Below are 22331 nucleotides of genomic sequence, written 5' to 3'. Positions count from 1 at the left end.
TTATTGTGCCACATATCTTTCAGACAGGTCTATATTGCAACAAGGTTGATGTTTACTGTTCTTCTTCATAGCATGCTGATGGTGTACCTTTCAGTATCATGTACATTGAAGGCTCTATGTAGCCACCAACTCAATTTCTCACTGTTCAATGAGTTGTATAAGTGTTGTCTTTAACAATAGGACTGTACCTTCAGTTGGTGGAGAGCACCCAATAGTCTTCGTAATAGACTAGGGTGTTTACATTTTCCAGTGAACCTCACTGGACAAAAAAAAAAAAAAAATGATTACATATATCCCATTTTTGGTCCTGAAATGGTGCTGCAGCTTTCTTTCCAAACTGGTCCTGCTGCCCTTCTCAGCCCCAAATAAACACAGAAAGACTTATATTAATTATAAAACTATTAGCCAATGACTAGGGCTTCTTACTGGCTAGCTCTGTCTTAATTATTAACAAATTGCTATTAATCTATGTATTTCTACATGGTCCTGGCTTACTGGAGAATGTTCAGACTTTATACTACTTTGTTGACTATATGGCAATTCTCTAGTGGTCTCCCCTGTTAACCTTTCCCAGACTTCTCCTCACTTGCCTATATTCCTGTCTCTATTTGCCGAACAGTGTTTTATTCATTAACCTATAAGAGAAAAATGTATACAGAACGACATACCCATCACTGAAAGCTTCATTTGATGGCAAGAAATGTCCAGTTGGGACACTGTATCCCCATTATTTGGTGATTGCATTTAAATCATATATATATATATATATATATATATATATATATATACACACATACATATATATATATATATATATATATAAAATTCAGAAAGTATATTCTGTATTACATTTTCATACAAACTTCTCAAATGGCCCCTTTTTGCTGTTTCTCCCATTCCCCCTTTGCAATCCTCCTTCTCATTTGATACTCCTAGAGGAATGTATTTGCCCCCAGCACCATTGTCCCATTGCTTATGAAAGACTTAACAGCTAGTATACACAAACAAGCAGATGCATACTGTATTTGTCCTTCTGAGTCTGGTTTACCTCAATCATGACTTTTCTAATCCATCTGTTCACCAAAGAATTTCATAATTTCATTTTTAAAATAGGTATGTAATACTCCCTTGTATAAATGTACTATATTTTCCCTATAAATTTAACTCTTTTGTTTTAATTTATTGCCTGCTTTAATTGTTTTTTCCTTTTTTTATTTATTTTATATAACCAAGTCCATTTAAATGAAAACAAACATTTATAGACAATATTTGGGAATTTGGGTGTTGTTCTTTCCAAACTACTTCCTGCTGGTAAGAGGAGCTGTCATAGGGGATTCGAACAAGATTCAGAAATCCTGGCTGTAGACTGTAAGGCTGCTCTGTCCAGCTGTTTTGAATGTAGGATCAGCTGGTACTCTGTTTCAGGTGGTCTGGCTTGATCAAACAACATTAGTCTGGAAGGAATCCACATCTATTCATTTTCTGTGAAAACAAAAATAGAAATCTTTTTCCCCAGTAACTTGTCCTTGAACTTAAATTTTGGAGTCAAAGCATTGTTTTTAAATTTAATTTATTATTTTACATGTCCATCCAAGTTCCCTCTCCCTCCCTCCCTCCCTCCCTCCCACCCTCCCTCTTTCCCTCCCTCCTTCTCTCCCTTCCTCCCTTCTTCCTTCCCCCCCTTTTACCCACTCTGCCCTCTCTGATGCACTATAACCACTCTCCCCTCCCATCCCCCCACCCCAATTCCATATGTAGGGGAATGCCATTCAGTTGGGGCCATGTAGGTCTGACAGGTCATTTGAAGTAGGGACTAGGGCTTCTCTCCTGTATCTAGGTTAAGGCAGCTATCCCTCTATGGGGGATGGGTATGCAAAGCCTTTTTGTGCACCAGGGATACATCCTGGCTCTACTGTCTGAGGTCCCTTAGACTGCTCAGTCCTTCTGGCTAAGACCCATATTCAGGGGGTGCTTAGTCAGTCCCATGCTGGCATCCCAGCTATCAGTCTGGTGGCCTGTTAGCTCCTCCTTGTTCAGGTAAGCTGTCTCTATGTGTTTCTGCCGCCTGGTCTTTTCTTCTCCATCTGCATCGGAGCTCTACTTTGACTCTGTTTATGTATGGGTGTTTGCTTCTGTTTCCAACAGGCATTTGTTGAGGGCTCCATGGATAAGTTAGTTGTTGATCTCACTCTCCGGGAAGGGCATGCCTTTCCACAGAAGTTCAAATTGTTAGTTGGCAGCAGTCTTGTAGTTCTCTAGACCTTTCTTTGTGTTCAATTTTTTCTTCAAACCAATATTGGATCCCTCTTTTATGTTATCCCTCTCTCTCTCTCTCTCTCAGTCTCTCTGTCTCTCTCCCTCTCTCTTTCTATCTCTCCCCCCCTCTGTCTCTCTGTTACTCACTCTTTCCTGTCTTCTATTCCTACCCAGGCTCAATCTTCCTGGTCACACGTGTTTTCCTTTCCTCCCCATCATTTTTTCCTACTTCTCTCTCCATTGGCTGCCCCCCACTTCCCCTGAATTCTGGGGGGACTTGTCCCTTACCAGTTCTGTGAGGGACTTTATATGAATCTCGTAGAATATACCTTGTATCCTAGGTCCTCTGGTGGTGTGAATTATAGGCTGGTAATCTTTTGATCTAGCTCTAAAATCCATATATGAGTGAGTACATACTGTGTTCCTCTTTTTGTGACTGGATTACCTCATTCAGGATGGTTTCTTCAATTGCCATCCACGTGCCTGTGAATTGCAAGATACCACTATTTTTTTCTGCAGAGTAGTATTCCATTGTGTAGATGTGGCACATCTTCATTAACCATTCTTCAATTGAGGGGCATTTAGGCTGCTTTCAGGTTCTTGCTATTAAAATAGTGCTGCTATGAACATAGTTGAACAGATGTCTTTGTTGATTGGATGTGAAACCTTTGGGTATATGCCTAAGAGGGGGATTACCGGGTCCTGTGGTAAACTAATTCCCATTTTACTGAGGAACCGCCATACTGATCTCCAAAATGGCTGTATGAGTTTGCACTCCTACCAGCAGTGGAGGAGTGTTCCCCTTTCTACACATCCTCTCCAACATGAGTCATCTCTGGTTTTCCTAATTTTAGCCATTCTGGCAGGAATAAGATGGTATCTCAAAGTTGTTTTGATTTGCATTTCCCTGATAGCTAAGGATATAGAGCATTTTTTAATAGGGTTATTTGGTGTTTTCTTGACTAGTTTCTTGTGTTCTTTTTCCACTCTGTGGGCTGCCCTTGGGTCTTGTCCACTGTGTCCTTTGCCTTACAGAAGCTTCTAAGTTTGAAGAGGTCCCATTTATTAATTGTTTCTGTCAGTGTCTGTGCCCCTGGAGAGAAGTTCTAGCTAATGATATAAGACAACAAAAGGAGATCAAGGGGATCCAAATTGGAAAGGAAGAAATCAAACTGTCTCTATTTGCAGATGATAAGATAGTTTATATAAGGGACCCGATAAACTCTACCAGAGAACTCCTACAGCTGATAAACACCTTCAACAAACTAGCAGGATACAAGATAAACTCAAAAAAAATCAGTATCCCTACTTTTTTCAGAGGACAAAGAGACAGAGAAAGAAATCAGAGAAACATCACCCTTTACAATAGCTACAAGCAATATAAAGTATCTTGGTGTAACACTTACCAAACAAGTAAAAGACCTACATAATAAGAAATTTGTGGCTCTAAAGAAAGAAATTAAAGAAGATACCAGAAAATGAGAAGATACCAAAAATGGAAAGATCTCCCATGCTCTTGGATAGGTAGGATAAATATAGTAAAAATGGCAATCTTGCCAAAAGCAATCTACAGATTCAATGCAATCCCCATTAAAATCCTACCACAATTATTCACTGACCTTGAAAGGATAATAATCAACTTTATATGGAAAAACAAAAGACCCAGGATAGCCAAAACAACCCTATACAATAAAAGAACTTCAGGAGGCATTACCATTCCTGACTTTAAGCTCTAAAGAGCTATAGTCCTGAAAACAGCCTGGTATTGGCATAAAAATAGATAGGTAGACCAATGGAATCGAATTGAAAATCGTGATATTAACCCACACACCTATGAACAACTCATTTTCGACAAAATAGCTAAAATTATACAATGGGGCGAGGACAGCATCTTCAACAAATGGTGCTGGCACAATTGGATGAGGGTGTATAGAAGACTGCAGATAGACCCATGTCTGTCACCATGCACAAAACTCAAGTCCAAATGGATCAAAGACCTCCACATCAATCCAGCCACATTGAACCTCTTAGAGGAGAAAGTAGGAGGTACCCTTGAACAAATTGGTATGGGAGACTGTTTCCTGAATATAACTCCAGGAGCACAGACAATGAGATCAACAATTAATAAATGGGACCTCTTCAAATTTAGAAGCTTCTGTAAGGCAAAGGACACTGTGGACAAGACCAAAGGGCAACCCACAGACTGGGAAAAGATTTTCCCCAACCCTATATCCGACAAAGGGCTGATCTCCAAAATACACAAAGAACTCAAGAAACTAGTCAACAAAACACCAAATAACCCTATTAAAAAATGGGGTACAGAACTGAAGAAAGATTTCTCAATGGAGGAAATCAAAAAGGCTGAAAGACACTTAAGAAAATGCTCCACATCCTTAGCTATCAGGGAAATGCAAATCAAAACAACTTTGAGATACCACCTTACTCCTGCCAGAACGGCTAAAATTAGAAATACCAATGATGACTCATGTTGGAGTGCATGTGGAGAAAGGGGAACACTACTCTACTGCTGGTGGGAGTGCAAACTCATACAGCCATTTTGGAGATAAGTATGGCAGTTGTTGGTTCCTCAGGAAAATGGGAATTAGTTTACCACAGGACCTGGCAATCCTCCTCTTAGGCATATACCCAAATTATCCACATCGCTGCAACAAAGACATCTGTTCAACAATGTTCATAGCAGCATTATTTTAATAGCAAGAACCTGGAAGCAACCTAGATGTCCCTCAATTGAAGAATGGAAAATGAAGATGTGGCACATCTACACAATGGAATATTACTCTGCAGAAAAAAAAAAAAAATGGTATCTTGAAATTCGCAGGCAAGTGGATGGCACTTGAAGAAACCATCCTGAATGAGGTAACCCAGTCACAAAAAAAGAACATAGTATGTACTCACTCATATATGGATTTTAGAGCTAGATCAAAAGATCACCAGCCTATAATTCACACCACCAGAGGACCTAGGATACAAGGTGTATTCTAAGAGATTCATATAAATCCCTTCACAGAACCGGGAAGGGACAAGTCCCCCAGTGCACAGGAGAAATGTGGGGGGGCAGCGAATGGAGATAGAAGTAGGAGAAAATGAGGGGGAGGAAAGGAAAACATGTGCGATCAGGAAGATTGAGCCTGGGTAGGAATAGAAGACAGGAAAGAGAGAATGACAGAGAGACAGAGAGAGAGAGAGAGAGAGAGAGAGAGAGAGAGAGAGAGAGAGAGAGAGAGAGCCATAAAAGAAGGAGCCAATATTGGTTTGAAGATAAAATTGAACACAAAGAAAGGTCTAGAGAACTACAAGACTGCTGCCAACTAACAATTTGAACTTCCATGGAAAGGCTACCATAAATGCCCTTCCCGGAGAGTGAAATCAACAACTAACTTATCCATGGAGCCCTCAACTAATGCCTGTTGGAAACAGGAACAAACACCCATACATAAACACTGAGTCAAAGTAGAACCCAGATGCAGATGGAGAGGACAAGACCAGGTGGCAGAAACACGTAGAGACAGCTTACCTGATCAAGGAGCAGCTAATGGGCCACCAGACTGATAGCTGGGATGCCAGCATGGGACTGACTCAGCCCTGCCTGGATATGGGTCTTAGCTGAAGGACTGAGCTGTTTAAGGGACCTCAGACAGTAGAGCCAGGATGTATCCCTGGTGTACAAAAGGACCTTGCTAACATATCCCCCATGGAGGGATAACTGCCTTAACCTAGAGACAGGAGAGAAGCCCTAGTCCCTACTTCACATGACCTGTCAGACCTACATGACCCCAACTGGATGGCATTCCCCTACATATGGAATTGGGGTGGGGGGATGGGAGGGGAGGGTGTTTAGAGTGCATGTGAGAGGGCAGAGTGGGAATAAGGGAGGGGAGGAGGAAAGGAGGGAAGGAGGGAGGGAGGGAGGGGGAACTGGGATGGACATGTAAAATAATTAATTAAATAAAAAAATGTTTTGACTCCAAAATTTAAGTTCAAGACAAGTTACTTGGTAAAAGGATTTCTATTTTTGTTTCCACAGAAAATGAAAAGCATCCAGACATTCTTGACCAGAGTCACTGTGGTTTCCTGCTTTAACAGTGCTTGAACGGAATTTGGGGCTCGACCCCTCTGACCCCAGAGGGATACTCTGGGACAGAACCCTTTGCAACCTCTTTGCTCAGCTGCTCCAGCATCTCCACCATTCTGCAGCTGCCATGACCAGCACTTCCCTGACCACAGTGTCTCCCTCGCTAGTGCACCACAAGTACCACCAGGACTTGTAGGCAGCCATCAACAGCCAGATCAACCTGGAACTGTATGCCTCCTAAGTCTATCTGTCTATGTCTTGCTACTTCGACTGGGATGATGTGGCTCTGGAGTACTTTGCCAAATACTTTCTCCACCACTGTCATGAGGAGAGGGAACAGGCTGAGAAACTGATGAAGCTGCAGAACCAAAGAGGTGGCCGAATCTTCCTGCAGGACATCAAGAAACCAGACCCTGATGATGGGAGAGCTGGCTGAACGCAATGGAGTGTGCACTGCACTTGGAAAAGACTGTGAATCAGTCACTACTGGAACTGCACAAACTGGATAGTGACAAAAATGACCCCCACTTGTGTGACTTCATTGAGACACATTACCTGAATGAGCAGATGAAGTCCATCAGAGAACTGAGTGACCACGTGACCAACTTGCACAAGATGGGAGCCCCTGAATCTAGCATGGCAAAATATCTCTTTGACAAGCACACCCTGGGACACAGTGAGAGCTAAGCTGACTTCCCCAAAGCCACCGGTGATCTCACTGGTCCATGAGGCAGTGCTTGTATGTTGGGCTGCCATTATCTTTCCTATAAGTTGCACCAAAACGTCTGCTTAAGTTCTTTAATTTGTACCATTTCTTCAAATAAAGAATTTTGGTAGCCCCCCCCCCAAAAAAAGAAAGAAAATGAAAAGCAGTGGATTCCTTCCAGACTAATGTCGTTTGATCAAGCCAGACCGCCTGAAATAGAGTACCAGGTGATCCTACATTCAAAACAGCTGGACAAAGCAGCCTTACAGACTACATTTCTGCATCTTCTTAGAAGATGACAGTGCCCCTTACCAGTAGGAAGTCGTTTGGATAGAACGATGCCCAAATTCCCAAATATTGTCTATAAATGTTTGTTTTCATTTAAATGGACTTGGTTATATAAAATAAAAAAAGTTTGCATTGTGTATATCATGTGCAATAAATATGAGATGGGTTACTGTGAAAAAAATTAATTTGTACATGAAGAATACCTAATGACTATCCATTCTACCGCCTTAATTTTATGACCTAAGAATATAAAGCCCTGAATCTAAGAAGTGACATTACTAGGACTAGAGTTCAAATTTCTCCCCTTTCCCATTGCCAAATACCTGAGAATATAATCACTAATCAATCGTTTTATAGAAGTAAGATATATTGCTACCCCAAACCTTGTAAGAACTGTGTACCTGTGACTAGTTATGGGTCCAGGGCTAGTTATGGGTCCAGTAACTGATTCCATTCATGATTTGTGAGCAGACTTCAAATTAGTGTATAGTCTTATATTCTAATTAAAAGTTTTGTGTAGTGAGAGGCAGAAGTGACCTGTGGAAGGAAGTCAGAGGGAGAGCAGGGAAAAGCTCTTGCTGGCATGACTTGGACAGGAGAGTATCGGGTTGAATTTCCTGGTGTTCATCTGTCTAGGTTGTAAGTTATTTCTCCCTGAATAAACATCTATTCAGCCTATTTGTTTATCCTGATCCTTATTTAACCACGATAGTTTTGTATTTAAAATAATGGGCAATGAAGGAAACATTGAAATTCAGAAAATTTGTATCAATTTGCTTGACTAATTCAAACATGAATACAGACTTTGAAACTTGGCAATGCAGAATTAATGTTCAATTTTTCTCTACTTTTTCCTGATGTGGGAGAGAACATATTAATGGTTTGGTAATGAATTCAGGTTCTGGATTCAGAAGACTCTCTTTTCAAAATATGGTTGGCTATATGCTGGCTGTGTTACCATGTATAAGTATCTACCTGGATAAGATTATAATTATTCTTATTTACCTTTTTAAGTGGCACATCACTACCATCGCAATGCTGTCATTCCAAAAATATTTTAACAAGTCTCCTTTTTATCTATTTTGAGAGTTGAAGTTTAGAACAAATCTCTAATAATAAAGTAAGATTTATGTCTTTATTTCAACTTTTAAGTGCTTTTATAAAAGCAAATAACATCATTTGAAATTTAAATTTAAATCCAAAAGGATCATATATGTGTAAACTAAGGAGGTGCCTAAATTATAAAGAGTAATTAAATCCTTACAAATAATAACTTAAAACACCAATACAAGGACAGTTAGACTAAATATTTCTATGTTTGTGAACAGGTTGAATCAAAAATGAAAAATAAGGCCACAATTTTGAAGAGTAGCAAAAAGGGTCATATAAAATGGTTTGGAGAGGAGAAGAGAAGGTGAAATGTTATAATCTCAAAATATTAATAAATAAAACATATATAAAAAAGAAACTAATCGTACACTTCTGAGTCAAGGAAACTCAAGGCCCCAGCAACATAGCGTTTATAAATGCCTAATAAATAAGTGAAAAGGAACAAACTGATTGTGTCTGAGAATTCTATAAGCTTTAATAATATATATATATACATATATATATTTGTGTAAAATATTTATGACATTTACAGATATGCAAATCACAAGTGTGTGATTACTTGTGAAAATTTATATTACTAATTTATTTTAAGAATAATTAAAAGAAATTTTCTTGTTTAATGGTAAAATATTACTATTAACTGCTTTGAAGAAATATTAGAACTCACTTCAAAAAATCTAGTACCTTTACTCTAAATATTATTCTTGGAATTTCACTATGGAAATTAAAGTCTTCATTTCATATTCAGTATCATAAAAATCAAGACAAGGGGTATTTTTGCAGAATGTTTCCATCATATTGATTTTCTTGCTATTTCTAGTCTTACTGATACTTTGCTTATATATCACGGTGTTCAATTTAGTGTTTTTAAGTTGTGTGTATGGTGTATTTTTATTTCTTCATTCTTTATTTTTATATTCTGGTTTCTCTGTGTATTCTGACATTTCCTTCTACTAGAGCGTACTTGCTATCTTTGTATATAGTCTTGTATTATGCCTAAATCTTTTCTTTAGACTAAAAGGGGGAATTGAAGTGAGATATGCACCCCACCGGCACTTGTAGCACTGAGCATGCCCATTTGGGCATGAGCACAGGTACAGACATGATAGGGAAGGCTAGGTCTGGGGTCATAGACCCGAACTTGCTCTCTTGCTTCCTGGTTCGGTTGCATCAGGTTATATTTTATATTCTATTGAGAATCACTTAAAGTTGTTGTAATGTAAATGTAGATTATAGAAGAATAAAAAGAGCACAGTATAAACTGAAATTTCTTACTCTGTTAATAACAGTTATATGTGATTCTCACTGTCTAGATAGTATATGGATTTGGACAAAAGGTTGCATTGGACAATTATAGAACACTATTTCAATTTGATTTCAAATTTATCTGAAAACAACTGTTATATTTTCTCAGCATCCTGAAAGCTCTTGCAACTGAACATCAGATTTTACAACCTGATTTTTTTGGCTACTTAGATTAGATTAGACCTACTTAGCACATCAGAAAGAATATGGTCAGCAAAATGTCAGAAGAAACTCAGAGTGGTGTCATACCTGGGCCAGTGGCCATGGGTTATATAAGAAAGCAAGCTGCATAAACCATGGAAACCAAGCCAGTAAGGAACATCTCTCCATGGTCTGTGCTTCAGTTTCTGTCTGCACTTTCTGATTGAGTTCATGTCTTGTTTCTCTAACATGTATTGTGTTATAAACTTTTTCCTTTCAAACACGAAGAACTCAAGAAACAGCAACATGTGCAATGGAAATAAAAACAAGCCAAACAAAAGTATCTCCCCAGAACAACTCATATGGTTATGTTAACAAGATTAACACCCTGATAAGCACTACTGGGAAATCTTATCAAAGGGTAGCTTCTAGGAATCAAATGTGATTGCTTGTAATATTTAAAGCTTGTGATATTTAAAAATAAGTCAATTCTGAAACAAGTCAAAAGACACCTTTTCTGTAAAGGCTTACAGTAAAGAAGGGAGGGGACATTACTAAGACAAGCTAAATGTGCACAGTAACAAGGGACTCACATACTCAACTGCACAGAACATAAAGATGAGACTTCAAGTTTGGTGAGATGTTTCAATGTATAAAGTTACCAACCACCCACTGTAATGTTCTGAGCTCTTTTTATGAACCCACATGGTAGAAGGAGACATGCAATTTCCAAAGTTCTTCCATCAACTCAGTTTGTACACCCTGCCAAGTGTGTGCTCACACAAGCAGTTATATAATAGAAAACATTTGCAATAAAGAGACTCAATTATTATACAGAATGAAAAACATTAACTACATAAAGAGTTAAATATTACTTTATTAGGTACTGTAGAAATTAAAGGCATTGTAAGGGAAGGTTATAAACACCACCAGAAGTATTCGTTACGTGTTTGAAGCCAGGGTTTACAATGGCACAATTGTTTCCTCATGTATTAGGAATGCTTAAAAAGTCATCACACAATTAAAATAAAATCCCCCAAAGTCTTTTCTCAGCTAAGATTTTATGGCAATTTCTCAGAAAACTGAGACTCAATCTACTACAGGACACAGCTACACTATTTTGAGGCATATAATCAAAGGGTGCTCAATCATACCACAAGAACACTTGCTCAGCTGTGTTAATAGTAGCTTTGTTGTAATAGACAGGACCTGGAAACAATCTAAATGTTCCTCAATTGCAGAATGGGTAAAGAAGCTGTGGTACATTTACACAATAGAGTATTACTCTGCTGTTAAAAATAATGACATCATGAAATCTGAAAGCAAATAAATGGAACTAGAAAATAGTCATGCTGACTGAGGTAATCCAGACCCAGCAAGACATATATTATACATAGTCACTTGTAACTGGATATTATCTGTAAAATACAGGATAATCGAGCTACAATCTACAGGTGCTGAGAGACTAGGTAACAAGTAGGTTTCAAGGTGGATTCCTGGCTCTCCCTGGGAAGGGAAAATTGAGATTTTCTGAGTGGGCCAAGGGGCAAGGGCAGGTAGGGATGAGTACATGATTGATCAGGTGGGAGGAGGTAGACAGAAAGAGTACTGAAAGAGACTACTAGAAAGAGAGGGCATTTCAAGGTCAGTAAAAAACCTAGTGCAAGGGAATCTCCAGCTAAGACTCCTAACAACAGTAGATACATAGCCTGACTTGGCCACCTCCTGTGAGTGAGCAGGAGTTAATATAGCAAGATTGGGACATCAGTATAACAGTCTGTTGCTCTACAGTCTGTCCAGCCTATGGAACCTGCTGTGGTAAGGGTGGCCTAGAGATTAAGGGAATGGCCAGTGACCGATCTACCCTACAACCCATAACAGGAGTAACCCCAACTCTGGCACTGCCTGGAGATCTAGGACCCAAAGGGTGGATGTTCTAGAGCCCTAAGCATAGAACCAAACACGACTGGAAGAAAACAAAATGCCAATTTAATGATGCCAAATGCTATTCTGCTATACTCATAGACTAATGACTAGCCCAATTTTCATCAGAGGGGCTTCATCCAGCAACTGATAGAAACAGATGAAGATCCATAGATAAACATCAGGCTGATCATTGGGCGATCCTGCAGAAGATGGGAGGAAGAATTCTAAGAAGCAGAAGAGTCAAGGACACCAAAATGAAGCTCACAGATTCAACTAATGCATGCTCATAACTACTTGCACAGACTGAACTAACAACCAGAGCCTCCATGGGACTGATCTAGGCACCCTGCATGTATTTTATAATTATGTAGCTTGGTCCTCTTTTAGGACTCCTAGCAGTGGGAATAGAGGCTTTTATTGGCTTTTGGCATGCCATTCCTTCTACTGTGTTGTTTTTCCTAGCCTTAATACATGACAAAGTTCTTAGTACAACTTGATATGTCATGTTTTGTCTATATCCATAGGTAGTCTGCCACTTTTATGAATAGGGAGGAACGAGGAGTGGTTTCAGAGATGGAAACAGAAGTGTTGGAGGTAGAAAGGAGAGAGATGATAGAAAGACAGACAGACAGACAGACAGACAGATAAACTCCATTAGAGAAAAAATGTGAAAGAATGTAACATTTTACAATCTGTTTCTAGCTTATTTTGTTACAAAGATAACTAGCTTCAACCATGTTCCTGCAATGACATAATTTTATTTTTATTAGGTTATAGTTTTAGGTTCCTATTCAAGAGAATCGAAAATATTTGTGTGCATGAATTGCAGAAAAATATTCACAGAAATATTGTTTATGATAACCATAAGCTAGTAAGAGAAATAAGAACACATCTCCAATAATGAAATTGCATGGTAAATTTCTGAAACATTATGCTCCATAAATAACATAGACACATAATATTATATGTTTTCTTTTTTTCCAGAAACTAAGTCTCCTTGCTAGTCACCATATGTGTTATTGTTATTTTGTATAAGAACCAAAGATAAAATTAAGGTGTCAGTGAGGGGCCTGTGAACACTGACAAAACCTGGGGTACTTTATTTTATATTCACATTTTATTCTGTCACTAACTTTTTAATGGAGCTTGGGTACTATTGGATGGTCAGCTGTCTGCAGGTATATATACCCATAAGTTTTCCAGTGAATTGGTTTGCTGAAGTTCAGCACAGCTCCAAATCTATATCCTATCCCCAGTCTTGCTTCTTTTGTTTGTTTGATTTTTAAATCAGAGTCAGGGTCTTACTAGGTATCTGTTACTGGCCTAGTACTCTTTATGTAGACCAGGCTGACCTTGAACTCATAGAGAACCTATGCGTCTGCCTCCTGAGTGTATACTACCATGCTTGGTAAAGTACTTTAAGAGTGACTATATCTCTATTTATTTTTCCTTTATCTAGCTTTTATTTTGTTGGCTAGAAGTAGAGAAATTCAAACCTCACCAATGGGATAAATGGGCAATATGATAAACATATCATTTGGTATATTTATGAGTGTTCATTCATTGAAATAATAAAGTTATAATAAAAATGTTCCTGTTTGCTATTTTTTCTGAGAACTTAGCTGAGAATTGATGAACCTTTACATTTAAAATAGTTATTTAGTTTTAAATTCAACAGACACTAAAGTTTAAAGTTCATTTTCGATCTGTAATTTTAATTTGACCATGGAGGAAGACTGTGGGAATACGTTCTCCCTAAGGTCATTACTGTTTTTCTTCCTCTCCTTACCCACTCTACATAAGAAGTAGAAGGAGAATTTATTATCAAAGGCACAATGACCAGGCTGACTTCAGCAAATAAGAAGACCAGAAATAAGGAGGTCTGAGTTCTGCCCCTGTGCTGAGAAGACCATGGATTCTCTGGTATAAATTATTAAAATTACTTAGGATCACAACACTATTTAAGTAGATTTTTTTTAAAGGTGAGTTTAGGCACATTTGGTAAATAATCAACAAAATTTGTCCTTCTCAAACTAAGAAAACAATATTTGTGGAAGGGCTGGTTTGTCAAGTTTTTGCATTTATAATAAAATTTAAATGCCTGCTTTTTTTTAAGAAAAGGAAATGTAAGATTATAAAGGCAATGATAAGAGAATGACATATCTGTATTTATGCTACCTTAGAGACAGTGAGTCATAAAGGGGTATAAGAAAATTCTAAAAATTTGAAAGAACTTCAAGTCAAGTCTGAAGTGCTGAAAAAAAAAGTAGAGGTGGCTTTAAGTTGCACATTTTCTTAGAGGAAGTCCTCTTAGTCCTCTGTGCCTTAGAAAATATAGGAATAGTATCAAGTATATGTGTATCTATGTGTTCTAGATAAACAAATCAGGAAACACAATAACAATTACTCTAAACTTCTCAGGTAGGAGCTCATTGGTGGTGAATAATTTTTATTTTTGAAATCAGTAAGATGCCAAAAGAATAGCAGTTCATAAAACCATAGGAACTAAGTTTTATTCCAAATGTGATTAGACTACCTCTGTTCTCTTGTCCATTTTCCCAATTTATCTGTAATACTCAAAAAGACAAACATTGCACAGAAATGTTCACAGAAGTATTGTTTATAATAGCCATAAGCTAGTAATACAAATATACAAATATCCTCAAGGGGAAGACTACAGTGTAGAATACCTCTTGATACTAAATAAGAACGAAAACCTGAAAATAACACAGCCTACATGGCTTTCTAGAAGATCATGGTTGCCCAGCTCTTTTTGCAAAAGACAGCTGAAATAGCAGGATTTTGTGCCTGAAAGTATTAAGTACAGCAGACCTTGAAAGATGCATTCCAAGCAGGACAGCTCACCCCCACACGGATCACTTTTGCCCATGCATTGATTTGAGAAAACATCCAGAAACTGCTATTATTCCAAATTTATCCACAAGTATTTTCCCATATCAGTGACACCCATTAGAATGCCTGTGATTCTAATGCTAAAATAATATGTTGTCTTGTTCTTAGACTAATTCCAGCCCAATTGAATGATATCTGCTTCCAGACATATTTAATTCCAAGACATCCTCAGAGAGTGTAGCTAACATGAATCAGGAAATGTGAGGATTCATGAAGAAAAGCTGATGTTAAAGTGTCAAGCCCTTCCTCTTTTGTTTTGGGTATTGTTTTTCTCTTTGTTTCATGTAGGTATTTAAATATCAAGTCAAGGAAACTGAGGAGAAATCCTGGAGTGCACCTATTTGCAGCAGAAGAAATTACCTGGGTCTTTGCTTCTATCTTGATCATTCATCCACAGAAGATTCTTCTATTATCATTAATTATTACCATATTGTTGCATATTCTCTTATCAGTACTGTTTCTACATGATTTTGCGGTGATTCTATGCTTATGGAGTGATTTAATTTCATTGTAGAAGTGACATTTTATGACAAATAATAACGACTTAATATTTTATTGTATCACAAATGAAGTAATGGAAGTCTCATAAAATTAAATGATTCATCTGACATACAGTGGAATCATTTCAGAATCAAATATATATAATTTAAATTTCTTTCCGTAACACCATATATTTGTGCTAAACTAATGAAGTCAGATGAGAGGTCATAATTTCCCTTCACAATGATTGCGGCTATGCTAATTGTGATGTTTGAGCAGATGTGACACCCAGGCAGGGCAGTATGAAGCAGGGCAAATCAGAGGGCAAATTCTCATTTCTGCATAAAAAAAATACAGCAAGAATTTACTGAAACTTCAGATAGTAGTCTGATTGAAATTTAATAGAAATTGTGTATAAATTAAGAACAAAGTACATTTAGGAACTGATGTAAAAACTTTAAAACACAGGGGAGCAAGTTTTCAGGGGTCATGCCATTCTTCAAGAAGTAGCCTTATTTCTTAGGACTTCCCTTGTCATCTGAATTGAAAAGAACATGGGGATATAGTAATGAGGCAAGATGATCAGAGCAGAAGCATTAAAACTGAAGCCTTAGTGTAAAAGACATAAGTGCTCACCTTCCACTTCCCGCTTTCATAATTTTTCAGTTGTTGTAAAATAGAAATGAGTGTGGTTCTTTTTCACTTCTTCAGGTAATTTAATGGCCTCTTGGGAGTATGGCCTCAGGAACATATTCCATAGAAAGAGTAAACAATGTCACTGAGTTCATTTTCTGGGGACTTTCTCAGAACCCAGAGGTTGAAGAAGTATGCTTCGTGTTGTTTACCTTCTTTTACATAGTCATAGTATTGGGCAACCTCCTCATCATGATCACAGTGTACTTTGGCAACCTTTTCAAGTCCCCCATGTACTTTTTCCTCAACTTTTTATCTTTTGTGGACATTTGCTACTCCTCAGTCACAGCACCCAAGATGATTGTTGACTTGTTAGTGAAGGAAAAAACTATCTCCTATTCTGGGTGCATGTTACAACTCTTTGCGACTCATTTCTTTGGATGCACTGAAATATTTATCCTTACTGTCATGGCCTATGATCGATATGTGGCCATCTGTAAACCCCTCCACTACATGACTATCATGGACCGTGAGAGATGCAACAAGATGTTGCTGGGAACATGGGTTGGTGGCTTCTTACACTCCATTATCCAAGTGGCTATGGTTGTACAGCTTCCCTTTTGTGGACCCAATGAGATTGATCACTACTTCTGTGATGTGCACCCTGTACTGAAACTTGCCTGCACAGAGACCTACATTGTTGGTGTTGTTGTGACAGCCAACAGTGGTACCATTACACTGGGAAGTTTTGTTATCTTACTGATCTCATATACAGTTATTCTGGTGTCTCTGAGAAAACAGTCAGCAGAAGGCAGGCGCAAAGCTCTTTCCACCTGTGGCTCCCACATTGCTGTGGTCATCATCTTTTTCGGTCCCTGCACTTTTATGTACATGCGGCCTGACACTACCTTCTCAGAGGATAAGATGGTGGCTATATTTTACACCATTATCACTCCCATGCTTAACCCTCTGATTTACACTTTGAGAAATGCAGAAGTAAAGAATGCAATGAGGAAGCTGTGGACTAGAAAGGTTTCCTGGGAGACTACTAGAAAATAGCAGGAAATTGTCATTTAAATTGGCAATCTTCAATTTCTTCAGCCTTGACTAATGCCATTGCTTAGTGAAACATTAACATCAACTTCATAGGATTCAAGAGAGAAATGATGGGACACTGTGTCACATGGACAAGAGGTATGATACTCATGATAATACTATAATATTTTAAGTCCAGATAAGTTTTGGAAATGTGAGTAATTATCTTACTTGGTCATAATAACGCTCATGTAAAAACCATTGCTCTCTCTCTTCTTACTACTTTACTATTTTTTAAGTGATAGCATGCCAATAAAATACATAAGGCTATTTGTGGGAATATGCTATTTAAGCTGGGTGGTGATGGCACATGCCTTTCATCACAGCATTTTGGAAACAGGGGGATCTCTGTGAGTTACAGGCCACCTTAGTTTACAATGTTTCAGAACAGTAAAGGATACATAGAGAAAAACCCTGTCTAGAAAAAAAATAGTGGTATTTACCAATTGAGTGCTCAGTGCATGTGTATTAGATGAATAAATGGTCATATACATAGGAAACATCTCAACCCTGTTAATGCCTTCTTAACAGATTCAAAAAATGAGAATATTACCCTACATAATTTACCCTACATAATAATGACACTGTTGAACAACTGGCAAATAATATAAAAAAAATATTTGGAAGATAAAAGATTAGCTTTAATTGTTTGATTTTGATAAATACTGTTTTCATTCCTTCAGTCATTTTCTTTTGTCCAACAATTAGAATACTGGATTGACTGATCTGAAAGAGCTCTCATTTCAGTTATACCAACCCATTCATCCCATTATCATTCTGGACATAGTTTTCTGGGTACATCATTTCCATTCACTGGGATCCCCAAACAGAGTTTTACCTTATTAGAGTAAATATGGAATATAAATATGTCTTTACCTTAGTTTCATTGTATTTTACTAAAGTCTATTTATCCAGCTTATATTTCTACTATACATATGTTTTAATTATGTTGAAAATAGAACATAAGTGTTGCTTCTGGGAAAACCTGTATTGCCTAAAAATAATATTGTTGAGCTCATATGAATAAATGTTACTGAAGGGGTGTTTGTATGTGGAACCAGAGGTTGGGATGAGGTTCAGGATGCGGGTTGGGATTAGAATCAACATTGGTTACATAGCAAATTTGTGGGCAAATTAGTAGAATGAGACCATGTCACATCTGTTCACCTTCACATTCCTGAATCAGATAATCCTTGCAGATGTTTCTCTCCACGTAAATAAAATCTGAGACTTGACTGTATCTTCTTGCCTCCTTTATATTATATTTTATCATTCTTCTGATTATGTTTCTAAATTTCCAATTCATTTTTAAACAGGGCATACCTCTTTATTTTTAGAAATAATAATAATAAAAAAATTTGCTAAAATCGTTGTCATCTTGAGGATCATTTTTGCAAATGGGTTCCTGACCTTTAAACATGATGTCTTTAAAAAAGGGGATGGAGATACTTGAAGATCTTTCAAGCTATTTGTTTTTCTTTAGTGTAGACTGTGTTACAGATGATGTGCATCAGAAATTCCATGTTTGAATCCCAGAGGAACTCCTAATCACTCTCTGGGCCTTAGCTCACCAGCTATGATCACTAATGGACCAAGATATCCTGCCTAGTTCATTGAAGGTCTAAGAGGATATGAAAAAATTGTTCATTAGTATCTTCAAGATGATATTAGCCTATACTCCAGATTAAGTTAGATCCAGTTCATCTATTTTTCTTCTCCAGTTTTATTGTATTTATCAAATACATTCATACAGTTTGAAAATGAATGTTAAAATTAAATATATGAGAATATCCATCACCATAATCATTATGTGCATACATATGTATATGTATATAGTTATTATTCCACAGGGTCTTATTTACCATATTAGCATAGAGCAGGTTTGTGTGAAGAAGACATTGATACAGCTTAAAAGGTACACACACACACAAAAAAAAAATACTGTTTTCTATGCTCCATGTTCAGTAAAAATTAACAAACTATACAGAAGGAATCGACATTTCTTTTTTTGTTGATGTTTGGTTGGTTTTGGTTTTTTGATACAAGGTTTCTCTGTGTAGTTTTGTAGTCCAGACTGGTCTCAAACTCACAGAGATCCACTGGGATTAAAAGTGTGTGCCACCACCAGCTGGCAGGAATTGTCATTTCTTTATTTCTACATTTTCCTGATTTCTGAGTCTCACAACACTTTGATGTCTTCCTATGCAAAACATTTGTAAAAAAATGAAAACAAAGCAACAACACCAGTGTACATTTGTACACTCATAAAGACTTTTTAAATGAAATTGTAAGGTCTCGTTTATGAACTTGACAAGTGGAGATATTTTTTTTTATCTAATTTGAATGTTAAATAAATGGAATGTATCTTAATCAGGGAACTGATAATTGTTGGATTTTTTTTTACTGTGATGAATATGGAATGTCCTTCATCATCTCTCCTGATTACTTCTAGTATAAAGTCTAATTTGATAGTATTAGTAAAGCTATACCAGCTTGCTTCTTAGATCCATTTGTTTGGAAAATCTTTTCCCAACCCTTTCCTCTGAGAAAATGTCTGTCTTTGAAGTTAAAGTGTATGTGTGTGCGTGTGTGTGTGTGCGTGTGTGTGTGTGTGTGTGCGTGCGTGTGTGTGTGTGTGTGTGTTTGCAGCAGAAGGATAGATCATGTCCTCAGGATAGCCTGTGTCCTCTTATATGTAAGTTGAGTCTATTGATATTAAGGGATATCAACGACCAGTAATTGCTGATTTCTGCTGTTTTTTGGTGGTAGTGATGTATGAGTTTCCTTTCTTTAGGATTTGCTGGTATAGGATTATTTATTGATGCTGCCAGGAGCAGGCATGTGTCATTGCCATTAAATAAATAAATAATAAAAACTATGTTATTGAAACATTTTAAATGACATATTATGTAGATCTCTGAAATGTTTGAAGATAACTTATGTATCTAAAATACATCTCTGTTTGACCTTGAAAACATTACCTAATGTGACTATAAGTTTGATTATAGTAGTTAACTAATTACTAACCTCCATTTTTTAAATCTTATATAGTTGTTAGTAATAACTTTCAAAGACTAGAAATTTGCATTACATTGTTAAGTGAGCTGTATAGGTACAAAACCTTGAACAAAATTGGAAATATATGTACAGTATGTGTTACCATAGTAATCTCAAATTTGTATCAATATACAATATTTACATACAATAACAAAAGTCCAATCAGATGTAAAATATTTAGAACTGGTAGTTGCTTTTTAAATGTAGATTCAATAATCTACCTTTTCATCTTATCATATTTATATCCTCCCTTTTTTTGTTTTCAGAATAAATTCAATAATCTATCCTTCTTACCCTATCATATATGTATTCCTTTTTTTTTTTTTACAAAACAAAAGCCTTGAATCTAATCCCTTTTCTGCAACTTTTTTCCTGACCATAACCAACAAATTTTCTAAGCAAAATTTCCCTAAACAATGACAAATATGCATTCTCCCATGAGTGATCATAAACCACCCACTTTACCTCTTGGAAATGTGAGAGTCACATTTTTAAATTTACTTCGTGCTGTCTGGGTATGAGGCCTCTTTTGGGGATCCTGGAAAGAAAAATTTGAATTAACTGTCAAGCTGTGTTATTTGTGTCCAGTCTAAACATAATGGGGTAATTCAGGGCTTGTCTCAAGTCCTGGTTAGAATAGTCTGAAAGGCTTGATCATTTAAGATAGCCACCTTGAATTTGTTCTGAGCAGTATCTGTGAGGCTGGATCATCTCTGCTGACCACTTCAAAAATTGTTCTGAGTGATTTTTAGCTCAAAGTCAATCTTACTTGGCATTGCTCAGCTTAATGGTGTTAACATAGTCCATGTGAAATTGTCATCTGTGGAGTTCTATCCTCTTTGTTTTTTCTTTCTTTCTTTTTCTTTTTCTTTTCTTTTTTTGTTTATTTATTTTGTTTTTTTTTTATGACAGGGTTTCTTCATGTTAACAATCCTGGCTGTCCTGAAATTTAGTTTGTAGGCCAAGCTGGTCTCAAATTCAGTAAGATCTGCCTGCCTCTGCCTCCCAAGCTCAGATTCAATCTTCTTTTTGGAGACTTCAGAGATTACATTAGGTCAGAGTATTTCTTTTCTTGGTAATCTTTACCAGGTAGCTCTCTCGTCTTCTTTGAATGCTTATTTGTCTAAAGGTCTTAAATTCTTCAAGATGGTTTTAATTTTTTCTAAATGAAAATATCAAAACCATTCCCCAACTCCAAATATAGAAAGGTTACTAATATAATCTTTATCAATGTGATTTGTTGTTTCTCCTGAATTTCTTTTGTTTTCTCTTCTTGGGCTCTTCCATCATCCAGAACTGTTTTCTTACAGTAGGCATTAAAGTTTTTAATTCCTCTGGGAAGGTGTTTCCTCCATGATTGAAGGGAACAACTGAAATAAATTTGGCATAGGGGCTTTAGAGGCTCCTTCAAGGAATTTCCCAAAACAAAGTATGACCTTGAAATAATGTGGTTAATCTACATCCCTTTGTCCAATGCCTGCCATTGCTACACTTCTGCATAACCCAAAAGGGAGGAGTGTATGCTCTTGTAGAATCTCCTTCATTTGGCACTCCCTGTAATGTTACCGAATAAATCAAAGGTAGTTTTTCTAAGACATTAGAGAGTTCATTATTAACCTTAAAATGCAATGCTGAATTTGTTTTACCATTTAAATTCTCAGGCTGGGTTTGAATATCTCTAAAATCTTCTTAATAAGTTTTTCCAAGGCCTATATTCTAGCACTCATACCACCAAGTTTTTAAAGAGATAACCAAAGAATTATCAAAATGACAACAAAGATTAGATTATCAAATTGATAATTGAAGTGTATCATCCTAGTTGTTTATTTCATTTATTTTTAAACCATCTATTATATAATCAGACCTAGTTCTCTCCATTAATAGCATTTTCCTTTGTTTTTTTTTTTTTTTTTTTTTTTTTTTTTTTTTGGTGTGAGGGGATAAAGAACCTCTTTTTTTAACTAATCACTTCCTCTAAGAATTTCCAATTGACTTACCAAATCTGCTGAAAATGTCAGTGATCTCTGAGAAATAGCACTTCAGATCAGATAACTAGTTGCCCTGAGTTGAGAGTGTCAGCCTAAGTAGTGGGGCTGTAGGAAAAATCCAAATGCCTCCCAAGTTTGAGTGGCAGCTGAAGACTGTTTTAAAAAGCTACTCTGAAAAAAATCCATACTTGTTCAAAGTTTTGAGGAGAAAAACAATAGAAAACCCAGTTAGTCAGGCAAGAGGCACTCAGGCAGTCCTGTCTGCAGATCAAGCTTGGGCCTAGGCTGGTAGGGGGAGAATTTTTTGTTAATGTGTACTTTACTGTTGGGTGTCAATTGT

General features: G+C 37.1%; 1 protein-coding gene and 1 pseudogene across 1 annotated transcript; both read left to right on the top strand.

Moving 5' to 3' along the window:
- The first annotated feature begins 6476 nt into the window (after window positions 1–6476).
- On the top strand, window positions 6477–7188 carry LOC127221996 (ferritin heavy chain-like; annotated as a pseudogene).
- An 8765-nt stretch (window positions 7189–15953) lies between these two features.
- LOC127221995 (olfactory receptor 4S2-like) lies at window positions 15954–16910 on the top strand. The gene has a single exon (XM_051183921.1). It carries the CDS (start codon window positions 15954–15956, stop codon window positions 16908–16910), a length of 957 nt encoding a protein of 318 aa, XP_051039878.1.
- Window positions 16911–22331: the final 5421 nt, after the last annotated feature.

This window comes from Phodopus roborovskii, unplaced genomic scaffold, assembly GCF_943737965.1.
Source record: "Phodopus roborovskii unplaced genomic scaffold, PHOROB, whole genome shotgun sequence".
Classification (NCBI taxonomy): Eukaryota; Metazoa; Chordata; class Mammalia; order Rodentia; family Cricetidae; genus Phodopus; species Phodopus roborovskii.
This window is presented reverse-complemented; position numbering and strand designations above follow the sequence as displayed.